The sequence below is a fragment of the Lontra canadensis genome, unplaced genomic scaffold (genome assembly GCF_010015895.1).
Source record: "Lontra canadensis isolate GAN:19392208 unplaced genomic scaffold, GSC_riverotter_1.0 scaffold16, whole genome shotgun sequence".
In the NCBI taxonomy this organism is placed as follows: domain Eukaryota; kingdom Metazoa; phylum Chordata; class Mammalia; order Carnivora; family Mustelidae; genus Lontra; species Lontra canadensis.
In genome coordinates this window covers 24,305,269-24,318,649 of record NW_022631010.1, presented here as the reverse complement: position 1 = coordinate 24,318,649, position 13,381 = coordinate 24,305,269, and the positions used below count along the sequence as shown (strand labels likewise).

Sequence of the window (13,381 nt, the reverse complement as noted above, 5' to 3'; positions counted from 1 at the left end):
CTGGATGGACCAACAATATATAAATGCTTCTTCATTGTCTCTGCTTAATATTGGAGCAAGATCTGTATAATTCTTTTATCTTTATGCAGAGCCCCTGTATCATCTTGAGGTGGAGACAAAAAAACAAGCAATTGGTTTCTAACCATAAGACTCAAACTCCAAGCAGTACTAAGCACTTTCTCATCTCCACGACTGTCACATGCTGTCATATGCTTCATCCTCTCATACTTACTAGAAGCGTATTTGTTAATCCACATAAATAATCAGTAGTTCACAGATCTAATTCTTAATTACCTCTCTGTGTAGACAGTAACTTCTTTGACATCAGCTGTAGCAACTTTTTTCTAGATCTGTCTTCTGAAGCAAGGGAAACAAAAGCAAAAATAAATATGAGAATGACATCAAAATAAACAGCTTCTGCACCATGAAGGGCACAATCAACGGAACTAAAAGGCAGTCTACAGAACAGAAGAAGATATTTGCAAATGACATAACCAATAAAGGAAGGGTTAGTATCCAAATATATAAAGAACTTGCACATCTCAATAGCCAAAAAAGTGAATAATTCAATTAAAATGGGGAGAAGACATGAACAGACATTTTTCCAAAGAAGACATCCAGATGACCAACAGACACATGAAAATATGCCCAATATCACTCATCACCAGGGAAATGCAAATCAAAACTACAATGAGATGTCACCTCACACCTGTCAGAATTACTAAAAACAAAACAAAACCAAACAATAAGCATGTGTTGGTGAGATTGTAGACAGAAAGGAACCCACATGCATTATTGATGGGAATGCAAACTAATTCAGTCACTCTGGAAGACAGTATGGAGGCTCTTCAAAAAGTTAAAAATAGAACTACCCTGGATTACACTATTGGGTATTTACCCAAAGAATAAAAGAACACTAATTCAAAGGGATACAAGCACCCCTATATTTACAGCAGTATTATTTACATAAGCCTAATTATGGAAGCAGTGCAAGTGTCCATCAACAGATGAATGGATGAAGAAGATGTGGTATTTGAATACAGTGAAATATTATTTAGCCATAAAAAATGAAATACTGCCATTTGCAGCAACATGGATGAAGCTAAAGTGAATGCTATGTGAAATAAATCAGTCAAAGAAAGACAAATATCATGATTTCACTCATATGTGGAATTTAAGAAACAAAACAAATGAGGAGAGTGAGGAGGGGAGAGGCAAACTAAGAAACAGACTCTTGACTAGAGAATACGCTGATGATTACTAGAGAGGAGGTGGATGGGGGATGGGTTAAATACGTGATGGGGATTAAGGAGGGCACTTGTCCTGTTGAGCACTGGTTGATGTATGGAAGTGTAGAATCACTAAATTGTACACTTGAAACTAATATAATACTGTATGTTAACTAACTGGAATTAAAAACTTTTAAAAAATATTTTATTTATTTATTTGACAGAGAGAGATCACAAGTAGGCAGAGAGGCAGGCGGGGGGGTCGGGGAGCATCAGGGCTCTGCAGACCTGCCTGATAATGCCGGGGGGCAGACTCTGCTGAGCAGAGAGCCTGATGTGGGGCTCGATCCCAGGACCCTGGGATCATGACCTGAGCTTAACCCACTGAGCCACCCAGGAGCCCCTAAAAACTTTTTTATAAAGAAAAAAACAATTATCTCTCTGTGTAGCAAAGGATTCCCAAGAAGAAATGCCCAGGGTCTGATTCTTCAGGTCTGTGACCCCTCTTCATGACTTCTGTCCCCAGTATAGTTTACTGCTTGCCTTTTTGGCAGGAATAACAGAGACTGCCTCCAAGAATAACATTCAAATATATGAAATAGCTCCCAGGGCCACAAATGTAGATGCATCTAATTTAGGCATCCCTCAAAGAAGAGTTTATGCTCACTCACGTTGACATGTTATTATTGCTACTAAAAGTTGTCATTTCTTTATTTTTATCTCTTCCAATTATGTTAATTACCTGCTATAATAGTCTCACATACTAGAAAAGTGCTCAAAACTCAAGAACAGTGGACAGGATGCTAAGTATATACCAGAAATATTTGTCGAACCCTGGACCCAAAAGGCAGCGTGCTGGCCTTCACAGACCCACACAGATGGAAGCAAAGTTGACAACTGCTCAATCCAACTACTGAGAAAGCCCATAAAAGAGGAACAATCCATAACTGCACCAACCTCCCAACAGCAATCAAATTGCATGTAACGAGAGAGAGAGATCCAGGTGCCAAATTCATTCTAGTAGCACCCCAAGGACCGTCTTCTTTCTTCTCTTGTGCCATGCTAGGAAGTCACCATCTGTGGTTGGCATGACTATTACTTCTCTCCTTCCCTCAATTCAAGGAGGGCCACAGCCCACTTACTGAGACAGGTAAGAAAAAATAATATTGGTTTGCTTTTCAGAACTCAAACCTTTGATTCATTTGAACAGTGGCTTCATCCATCTCCTTTTCAGTGTGAGAATTGAATGAAGAGCTGTAAGTTAGTTTGTGAAAGTTTCCTTGACATCAGATCTAATATTTTTATTACATATTTCACCTTAAAATAATTTAAACATTTTAATAATAAAATAATAAATAATAATATAAAACGATACAGCTATACTGCAGAAAAGATGTAGATTGAAGGTATGAGTCTACCACTCAAAAGTCATATTAACATCATATTTATTTCATTTTATTTTATCCTTGGTTGTTATTACTTCTTTCCCATCTTTTCCTGTGAATCTTGCCCAGGAGAGCAAGATTACATTGTATCCAGGGGCATTGCATATTGAATGTGTACTGTTGCTTTATGCTTTTTTTCCCACTTTTATCAGCATGTTCCTCTGTGTGTATGCATGTGTTTCTGAAGACTAGGACATGCTTAATCTTTTCTTCAATCTTCACATAAATCTCCTTTGATAACATAGTCTTAGCTAATTAACTTTCTGATTGACCTCTCCATAAACAACTGGTGTTTGGGCCATCAAGGAAATATGAAAGCCAGCAAAAGAGTATCTGAGGCTGTGTTCAGCACCAAATAGACTAATTTTGATGGTCAGGTTTCTTTAAATAAAATTTCAGAAATAACAACCCACCCGCAGAAAGTGAAATGATGATTGTAACCTTTGGCATAACTATATGCCTTTTCTTTATGAAGACCTAAGATTCACCCCGAAGATTCCATTTTGAGAGTTGTAAGCATCTGATTTCTGCCAAGTCGAAATCTTATTTACAAGTAAAAAATGTATTTCCACAAAACTGTGCAGTCACCTTTCCTTCTCCCCTGTCTTAATCTCACCTGCAAACCTGCCTGATAATGCCGTAGAGCAAGGCCTGCCCTGGACATTTATTCTCTGAAGGGCTTCAGGAGTTGTAGAATCGATGAGCCAAATGCCACCCACATCCAGACCCCCACCCTTGGTATTTTAGAGGTTATTTCTTAGGGAAGTTGGTATCCCTTTCCCCAGAGGCTAGTGTTAGAGCACAGAAAAAGCCCCCAGGTGAAAGGGGTTTTGCTAGGAAAATGCAGGATAGTAGCATCTTCTCCCCAGCAAGAGCAGAGGAGGTCCAGATTTGAGCCCAAGTCAAATCCACCGGGGGAACATCCGGAATATAAACCGTGTGCTACCCCCAAGCATAGCCGTCAGTGACAAGGAGGCCTTTTACCGAAACGGGGCAGCGCCAAAGGAAAAGAAAGGAAAACAGGGAGGACACGGGCAAAGGAAAACTTTGCAGGTCTCGGTCCTAGGTAGCGTTTAAACTAAGGAGGTATCAGGGGGAACATCTGTTTTCAACCCGAGTTACCCGCGAACTTTTTCCTGGAGAGAAGCTCCCAGAGCAATTTACAGCATTCCAGCCTGAGGATTTCGTGCCAGACGCTCTGAATAAACCTTTAGAAACCGAAGCTGCCGGGGAGGACCAGGAGTGTGCAGGGGAGGTAGCGCCTCCAAAGACCTCAGCGCCGGGGACGGAAAGAGAACCCCAGGCTGTGTGAACGTTTCTGTCTGTTTGTTCCGTGCAGCTGGTGCCTCGAGCGCACTGCAGGCCGCCCTCGCCTTCCTCCGAGCGGCAGCGCGCTCGGGAGCGTCCCATACTGGCTGATCGGACCCGACCAGAGCCCCGGGCTCCTCTGAGGAGGCAGGAGGCGGCTCGGGTTTGTGCAGAACTTCGGGGATCTCCGAGCAAATGCTAACCCCGCATCTGAGAGGCGGAGGAAAGGTGGCCAGGCACCTGGGTTTCGGGGTTAGGAGCACAGGGGTAAAGAGGGCTCGGGTCGGGCCCAAGGACCGCGCGGCCGATAGGGGGCGTCCTGTCACTGCGGGAGCCGGGGGCAAGCGCTCCCGGTGCGCTGGAATCCCCACCACTGACCCTGCGAGGACTTGAAAGGTTCGCTCTTTAGAAAGGGAGCGCTCCTTCCTCCCCCGGACCTCCTCTCTAGGTCCCTTTCGCTCCTTTGCTCGTGGTATAATTTCTAGAACCATAGTTTCAGTCAGGACCAAAGAGAGAAAGGGAAATGGAATACATACACACATGGACAGATTAGGTTAACCAGAATGTTTAACTCCATACACACGAGAAAGCTGTGTGTCTTGTCATTGTTTCGCAGGTTTGTCTGTTTGGGCGTCTCTTTTTTACTGAATTTGAGAAGCGCTCCCTGGGCGGGGCGGGGGGGGTGAAATTGACAAAGTGTTTTGAGGTGTGCATGTATGTGTATAGCTGCGTTTCTGTCCTGAGCCTCTGCAGAAAGCTTTAAAAAAAAAAAAAAAAAACAAGCAACTTACCTTTTGAGTGCAAGTGCGCACCCCTCTTTCCCAAGCCCTGGGGAGAACAGTTAAATTGCTCCCCTCATGCTCTGAGACCCGGTGAGAGATGCCGGGAATCTGTCTCTTGGGCTCCCCAGCACGCACGTACACTAAATGTGCATATACCCCACAACACACTTCCTAGGTGCACCGGGCTGGCCTGCCTCTCCCTAGAGCCCTCTGGGCTTTGCAGGGCTTTGAAAGCCATTCAGACTTCAGCTTTGGGGGATCCTACCCTGGCACTCTCTAACCCCCTCACTATGAATGGGTCAAACCATTTGAGGTTCAGCAAAAAAGGTGGTACCAGCGACTGCATCTGGTTCAAAGAGATGCAGGCCTGGTATAGGTTGGGGAAAAGGAAAGGGTGGCTTCCCTACATGGACTGCTCTTCCTCGCTGTCATTATAGTCTGACCCTCATACAGTCCTTCCATTCTCGGTGCTCAGCTCCTGTCTTCTGACACCATTACCCATCACTTTGGCCGGTGGACCAGATACCCACTATTTCCCATTTGTTCTTTATCTCTGTGGTGAGGGCTCAGGGCTGAATCCTCATGGATTTAGAGCCTGTTTTTAGAACCAAGAAAAGAAGTCCACATCAAAACCTGCAATAGCCCCAAACCCTGCAATCTGGGCTCACTAAGGTGTTGGTAGCTGGCCCAGGACAGATGATAAGCTGAACCCAGAAGCGGTAGCAAAAATAAAAAGGAAGTATATGGTTGCGGGGCTTCTAATTCTTATAGAAGAGCCCCTCAAGAAAGCAGAGAACAGAGACCCTCCTGAAGTAAATTCCATGTGTCCCATTATTGATTCCTTTATTCCCCTCTCTCCTCCCGCCTCACCCCCCACCTCCTGCCCTGTTTGTTTTAGTTACGAAATGCTGTGGGCACCTCGGTTGTGACTGCAAAGTAACCTTGAAACACGGCGTCCTGAATGTCAGAGACAAATAGCAGTCTCCCAACCGTCGACTGCAGCTGGCGGGGCCGTGCGCGCCCCGCGCTCGGCGATCGGACAGTGCTCTTGCCCGACAGCCACTCCCCTGCCTGTCGCGGGAGGCTGGGCTCGGAAGAGGAGAAAGCCGGGGCGGCCGGACTAGGCGCGCCCCGCACGCCTTCCGGAGCCGCTCTGGGTCTTAACTGTAACAGGGAGGGGCGTCCCAGGAGCAGCGGCAGGCGAGTTCAAGGTGTGTACACAGTTTTTCTAAATACGACAGCGCTTTGCAAATTGGCTCTGTCACCGTCTTGTCGTTTTGACAGGGAATGAACACTGAGAGCGAAGAAACCTGGGATGAGTAAATGCGGCGTTTCTAAGGCTCTGCGCAGGGGCAACCGGGCGCTGAGGCCGGGCTTGCCCTCCGACAGGCGCACCAGGCTCCGGGCGCTATGGGACCTGGCGCGGGGGCAGAGCTTTGGGCCGCTACTGGGGTGGCTTCCTCCCAGGTCCCTCCTCCCACGGGCAGTCCCCGCGCGCGGGGTGGGGGGGAATGGGGGCTGGAGCAGGGAGCCTGCGCGCCCACTCGCCCCGCTCGCCTGGCCTGGTACCGGTGCGGGGCGCGGCGGCAGTGGGGCGGGCGCCGGGCGCCGAGGGGCAGGTGCCGGGCGCCTGCCGAGGCTCCCTCTCACCTAGGTGTGAGCTGATTATTCAAATGGGCTGCCCCGGGTCTGGGGATTGGAGGCCCGCGCCAGCGCGCCGCGCTATATCACCAGCCGCCCACGTCACTGCGGCACTTGTCCGCTCCGCGGTCCACACCTCCTCCTCCTCTCCTCCTCCTCCTTCTCCACCTCCTCCTCCTCCTCTCCTCCTCCTCCTCCTCCTCCCTCTCTCCACCCCCCCACCCGCCCCCGCGCCGTGCGCTTCCCGCCGCCTCCGGGCAGCTCGCACTGCCAACCTCGGCCTCCGCCCGGCAGCCCGCAAGCGCCGCGGCAGCTGCGGCGGGCGCTCCCTACAGCGGGGCTCGGGTCCGGGCCTCCTCCCTTCCTTGGCCCCCTCCTCCCGTGACTGACCCCTCCCGCCCGTTCCAACTACCGCCTCCGGCCGGCCAAGGGAAAGAGAGGGAGTGGAACGGGAGAGAGGGAGTGCGAGAGAGGGAGGGAGGGGACGGTGCCTTGGCTGACTTTTTTTTTTTTTTTTTAAGAGGGTGGGGGTGGGGGGTGATTGCTGGTCGTTTGTTGTGGCTGTTAAATTTTAAACTGCCATGCACTCGGCTTCCAGTATGCTGGGAGCGGTGAAGATGGAAGGGCACGAGCCGTCCGACTGGAGCAGCTACTATGCCGAGCCGGAGGTAGGCACTCGCCTTTTCCAGGGGGAAGTGGGGTGGTGGCGTTCGCACTGTTCCCCAACCTCAGGACCGTTTCCCTCGCCGGCACCCGCCCCCCCCCCACCCCCAGCCGCTCTGGGCAGCTGCCTTTTCCACCCTCCTTCGACTCAAATGGGTCTCTTTTTTATACGACACACTGTTAGCCTTGAGATAATATTAACTTTGTGATCAAATATTGACTTGCGGCGCCTCCAAATCCTCTTCGTGGCCGAGCCACGCACTATCCTAACAGAGTTATGTTTGGCAGCGCGCGGCTGGGGAGGGGTGGGAGGTCGGCCGGCGAGGGGGTGGGGAGCTGGAGAGAAGGTGGGTAGGAGTTGGGGGCTGAGGTAGAGGCAGATTCAAAGACTAGAGACAAAGAGAAAGAAAGTTTGTGGCTACAAAGCCCAGCCGCGTGTTCTCCTTCTCCTCCCTGCCCCTCAACTCAGTGCCTCCAGCTGGCCCCAGACTCTGCCGAGGCACTGCGTTTTGGTTCCCCTGGGGCCAAGGATGGGGGTCCCAAGAGGAAGGATGAACGGAGGAGCCTGGGACAATCTCCGCTTGAGGCCGCTGGGCGCCCGCCCTAGGCTGTGACCCACAGGTTGTTCACTAGGGTCGGAGGCGGCGACCGAGGCCGCGGCGCGGATTCGGTATGCTGGCATGAGAGTTGAGGAAAGGAGATGCATTTGGGGTGCCTGATCTAGGGGTGCTCCGGGGGACCCTTGCTTTAGAATCTGAGCAAGGGGCAGAAGGGCTAGGATCCAGCCACATGCAAACAGCAGCAACCTGCTGGCCAACTCCTCCAGGGCGATCCCGGCTTTCTCAGGGTGAAACGGACTCGTTTTCCGGGGCCCAGGGGGCCGGCCGAGGGAAGGACTCCCCAGAGGCCTCCTCGCAGGCGGGGGCCTGGGCTAGCCCGGTCGGTGGGAGGTCAGGGCACGCTCTAGTTTCGATGCTAACCCTGTGCGCCTCCCTCCCCGGGCTCTGTCCGCAGGGCTACTCCTCCGTGAGCAACATGAACGCCGGCCTGGGGATGAACGGTATGAACACTTACATGAGCATGTCCGCGGCCGCCATGGGCAGCGGCTCCGGCAACATGAGCGCCGGCTCCATGAACATGTCCTCGTACGTGGGCGCGGGCATGAGCCCGTCCCTGACCGGCATGTCCCCCGGGGCGGGCGCCATGGCGAGCATGGGTGGCTCAGCCGGGGCGGCCGGTGTGGCGGGCATGGGACCGCACCTGAGTCCCAGCCTCAGCCCGCTCGGGGGACAGGCGGCCGGGGCCATGGGCGGCTTGACCCCCTATGCCAACATGAACTCCATGAGCCCCATGTACGGGCAGGCGGGCCTGAGCCGCGCGCGCGACCCCAAGACGTACCGGCGCAGCTACACGCACGCCAAGCCGCCCTACTCCTACATCTCGCTCATCACCATGGCCATCCAGCAGAGCCCCAACAAGATGCTGACATTGAGCGAGATCTACCAGTGGATCATGGACCTCTTCCCCTTCTACCGGCAGAACCAGCAGCGCTGGCAGAACTCTATCCGCCACTCTCTGTCTTTCAACGACTGCTTCCTCAAGGTGCCCCGCTCGCCGGACAAGCCCGGCAAAGGCTCCTTCTGGACCCTGCACCCCGACTCGGGCAACATGTTCGAGAATGGCTGCTACTTGCGCCGCCAGAAGCGCTTCAAGTGTGAGAAGCAGCTGGCCCTGAAGGAAGCCTCAGGCGCCACGGGCAGTGGCAAGAAGGCCGCCGCTGGGGCACAGGCCTCGCAGGGTCAACTAGGGGAGGCCGCCGGGCCGGCCTCTGAGACTCCAGCGGGCACCGAGTCGCCCCACTCGAGCGCCTCTCCGTGCCAGGAGCACAAGCGAGGGGCCCTGGGGGAGCTGAAGACGCCGGCTGCGGCCTTGAGCCCCCCAGAGCCGGCGCCATCGCCGGGGCAGCAGCAGCAGGCTGCGGCCCACCTGCTTGGCCCTCCTCATCACCCGGGCCTGCCGCCGGAGGCTCACCTTAAGCCTGAGCACCACTACGCCTTCAACCACCCCTTCTCCATCAACAATCTCATGTCCTCGGAGCAGCAGCACCACCACAGCCACCACCACCACCAGCCCCACAAAATGGACCTCAAGGCCTATGAACAGGTGATGCACTACCCTGGCTACGGTTCCCCTATGCCGGGTAGCCTGGCCATGGGCCCAGTCACGAACAAAGCGGGCCTGGATGCCTCGCCACTGGCCGCAGACACCTCCTACTACCAGGGAGTGTACTCAAGGCCCATAATGAACTCCTCTTAAGAAGATGATGGAGCCGGCTAGCTTGGGACAAGGACAAGAAAAAAGGAAGTGGGGTGGAGAGTTTGAGGAAGGGGTGCTGGAGAGATCCAAGGGAGAAGAAATCCATTACATCCTCACCCCCAGGACAGCAGCCTCCCCTTACCCTCAGCAGCTCTCCCTCCCAAACAGATGGGCCACACTGATATCTATTATTCTATATAAGGAGGGAAGGCAAAAAGAGAAATAGTCAAAACAAGCAAACAGAAAAGAGGAAGAAAAGAGCAAAAAGCCTCGGGTTTCCACTACTGTGTAGACACCTGCTTCTTTAAGCATTTGCGAGTTCTGATTTTTTTGTTGTTGTTGTCTTTCTCCTCCATTGCTGCTGTTGCAGGGATGTCTTACTTTATTAAAAAATGAAAAACAAAAAAACAAAAACAAAAACCCACAAACTTTTGTGAGTGATTCAGTGTAAAACCATGTAGTTTTAACAGAAAAGCAGAGTTGTACTATTGTTTAAAAAGGAAAAAAAAAAAAGATGTAAGGGTCTGTTGTAAATGACCAAGAAAAGAAAAAAAAATGCATTCCCATTCTTGACACGGTGAAATCCAGGTCTCGGGTCTGATTAATTTATGGTTTCTGCGTGTTTTATTTATGGCTTATAAATGTGTGTTCTGGCTGGAAGGGCCAGAGTTCCACAAATCTATATTAAAGTGTTATTGCCAGTTTTACCCCTTGAATCTTCAAGATTTTTTTTTTCCTTTTGCCTGACTTGAAAAATAAACAGGTCCAGAAATTATTTAAAAGTGGGGGGAAGGGGATCCTGGCTGATTGGAGATTTCATTTTATTTTGGTGAAGGGGGGGCATGATGGTTGTTGTTTTAACATTTTATTATTAAAACTTTCAGACACACTGAAGTACAACAGATTTTACAGAAAACACACATGTGCCCATTGCCCAGATACAACAACTATTGTTTCACTATTCTTGTTATATCACATATCTGTCCAGCTATCTGCACCTCCATTGATCAATTCAGGTTATTTTTTCTAAATGCATTTCAAATGTGATCAAGCTCATTCAGCATGGTATGGCCATAGACCTAAATGCATTTCAAAGTAAATTTCAGACATCAGTACACCTACCCCTAAACACTTCAGCAAGCACATCATTAAATAGAACTCAATATTATTTATGATTGTTTTTGGAGTTTTGAGTTGATCTTTACACACACTGACTCACACAGATCCAAGGTGGACCATTCCCGGGTTTGATGCAGGTTTACCTTTAACGTTGGGAGAAAACATATATCTTAATTTCCCATCTGGGTCATGTGAAAGAACAATGTCCTTGATGTCTCTTGGGCCCCAGGAAGCTGACTTTTCTGGGGCGAAGCCTGTATTTTACTGTATTTCCAATCTTAGGCCTCCCTTCAAGTCAGTGAGCCCAGATTGGATTTGCAAATTCCTGGTGCACCACTTTCATCTCTGCTTCTCTGGCACCCCTTTACCCTCCTACAGAACTGGAACTCTGCGTAGATCCTACAGCCTCAGGTCTCCCACTAGCCTCCAACACCCTATGCTACCTTCCTCCATTTAGGTGTTCTGCCCAGCCTTGGTAGACCTAACTGTAGCCAGAGAGCTGTGAGAATTTCTCCTGGAATTGGTGTTTAAAGGGATCGTTCAAGGTGATGGTCTAAATCTCCTTTATAAAATAAGGTATATTTGGGGATGAGGTTGTCAAGTGACCCTGGCCAATGGTGAGAGCCCAGGGTCTGTAGATCTGCTTACTCCGCCCTCTCCACAAACACACCCGCCTTTGGACAGTCGTCAATTAGCCCAGGCTGGGAAGTCAGGAATGCAGGGCCAAGGGTATAAGGAGGTGTTTTGTGAGCCTTAAAAGAAAAATCTAAAAGTATAAAGAAAGACCAGAACAGATTCTTACAAATCTTGCTGTATCTCCCCACAGATGGCGTAGCCTCCCTAAATAGGCAGCCAACCGGACTGAACTGGATACCCCAGAAGCAAAGCACGGCCTGGGCAGGCAAAGCAGACCGGGTTTTGACTTTGCCTGGGCCATGTGCGGGCCTACAATCTGGCGGGATGAGGGCAGGAGCCAGTGTCCCCGCAGACTTAGAGATGTGCCATGCTATTTTAAGGTGTACGATTACCGTCTGCAGGCTTCTGAAGCAGGACTTTTTGCCTCAAGGTTTCACAGCCCAGGACCCTGTTTTCAGGGACTAGATTTTTGGGATTGTTGAGCACCCAAACCTGGAGTGTCCCAGGTTCGCCCCAACTCTGGAGACATGGAGACAGCCCCCCCCTTCGCCCTCTGCCACCTTGCGGGGTCTCTGCACCCTCAAGCCCTGGCCTTCCCACGCGCTTGAGGGGGTTTGCCCTCCCCTCGCACCGCCTCCCCTCGCCCAGGCTCCAAATCCCTTTTTAACATGCCACATTGTCCCAGGAACACAAGGAAGAGAAATTGGGGAGGGGTGGGGGGGATCCGGAGGCCGCAGCCAGCAATCAGGCCCGTCTCTCCCCCTGGCAAGGACACACACGTCGTGAGCCCGGCCTGAAATGTGTTTCATTATCACATAAAAGGCTCCCGTGGCGAAGGAGCCGAGAGGCAGGGCCGGGGGCCGAGTGGGGGACAATGGAGGCTGAAAGCGCTGCCCTAACCTGCTATGTTTCGTATCGCACGCCCATTGTGCGCGGGTCGTTTTAAACTACTTAGCGCTCCCCCCCTCCACTGATCCCGGCCGATAAGATATAGTTCTGTTCGAATACATAAAAAGGATGTCGGAGAGCGGGGCGCTTTCGGAGGCTTTTCTGCGCTTCTTGGGTCTTTCACACACAACGCCCCCACCCCGCCCGCCTCAGACCCCTCCCCCAGCCGCGCTCCAAGCTCTCTAGCTCACAGTTCGTCCTCCTCCCGCTTTCCCCAACTCTTAAGTATTATAGGGTGCGGCGTTTCTTTTTTCCTCCCTCTCTCTCTTTTTCTTCCCTTTCCCCGCGCGGTCCGCGCGTCGGTTTAAGCAACCGTGATCTGTGAATAAACAAAGTCAGTAAACAACCGAAAAAAACATTCTAGATCCGAATTCCAGGAGGGTAAACTTTCCATGCCACGTCACACTTCAGCAAATTTGCACAGATATTATATTGCCTCCCCCTCCTTTATTATTCTTTTTTTTTTTTTTTTTTTTTTGCTAGGATCCCATTGTACTTAACTGAATTTTATAACGCTGATCGATATCTTGGTAAAATATTCATTTTTAAACTAGCGGGCAGTGAAATCTTTGCTTTGTGTGCTAAAGTCAACAGTCGCTCGGTTTGAGCTCAAATAAATGCGGAGATGCCTCGGCTCGGAGCAGTTGGCCGCCTCCCTCCGCGCGCTGGACGCTCCGCCGCCAGCCCGCCGCACCGCAGGTAGGGAGCGCGCCCACTCTGGGACCATAACCAGGTCCCCTGGGCAGCGTCCGCCCCCCCCATTCCCTCCCGGGCGCCTCCCCTCCCCCAGCCAGTCCCTTAACCTTCGAAAAGCTCCAATGCAAGGGGTTGGGGGGTCGGGAGTGAGAAACTAAGTCGGTGAAGAGACCTGGGGTTTGGGAGGTGGCCTTTCTTTTCGGGGATTTCTGAGATTGCACCGTGTGGGTGGATGAAGGGGTGAAGAATTGCAAACAGACTCACTCTGGGGTCTGAGCATACAGAGTTTCTTGAGGCCCTGAAGCTGTGGAAGCCAGGACAGGCTCCTGCATCGCCTCTGGGCTGGGGATTCGATCCGACGGCCTCACGTTTCCGAAGGACAGTGAAAGGGTGGGAGTGGAACACCCCTGGCCTCCGAGTCTGGGGTGGGTGCAGCGGAAAATGGAGGGCTGGTACCGGATCGCTGCGAGGCAGAGGCCGGAGAGTGGCGAAATTCTTCCCCAAAACCTGCGCGTTTGGGTTCCAGTCTGGTCTAAGCGTTTGCCCCAAGTCCCTAAGCCGGGCGCAGTGGGGGGTCGACGCCGCGAGGCATCAGAGG

General features: G+C 51.4%; 1 protein-coding gene across 2 annotated transcripts; it reads left to right on the top strand.

Annotated features, from left to right (window-relative positions):
* Positions 1-5,865: 5,865 nt before the first annotated feature.
* FOXA2 (forkhead box A2) lies at positions 5,866-10,100 on the top strand. Of its 2 annotated transcripts, XM_032859316.1 has the most exons (3): positions 5,866-5,975; positions 7,004-7,073; positions 8,083-10,100. In XM_032859316.1, the coding sequence occupies exons 2-3, from the start codon at positions 7,005-7,007 to the stop codon at positions 9,382-9,384; spliced, it is 1,371 nt and encodes a 456-aa protein (XP_032715207.1). In that variant the 5' UTR covers positions 5,866-5,975; position 7,004; the 3' UTR covers positions 9,385-10,100. The 2 variants fall into 2 exon arrangements, with proteins under 2 accessions (XP_032715207.1, XP_032715206.1); XM_032859315.1 differs by lacking the exon at positions 5,866-5,975 and having other exon boundaries at positions 6,655-7,073.
* Positions 10,101-13,381: the final 3,281 nt, after the last annotated feature.

Coding starts and splice junctions, on each gene's coding strand:
- FOXA2 (XM_032859315.1), top strand. CDS start 6,987: ATGCACTCGGCTTCCAGTATGCTGGGAGCGGTGAAGATGGAAGGGCAC. Junction 7,074..8,082: donor GCTACTATGCCGAGCCGGAG/GTAGGCACTCGC, acceptor CTCTGTCCGCAG/GGCTACTCCTCCGTGAGCAA.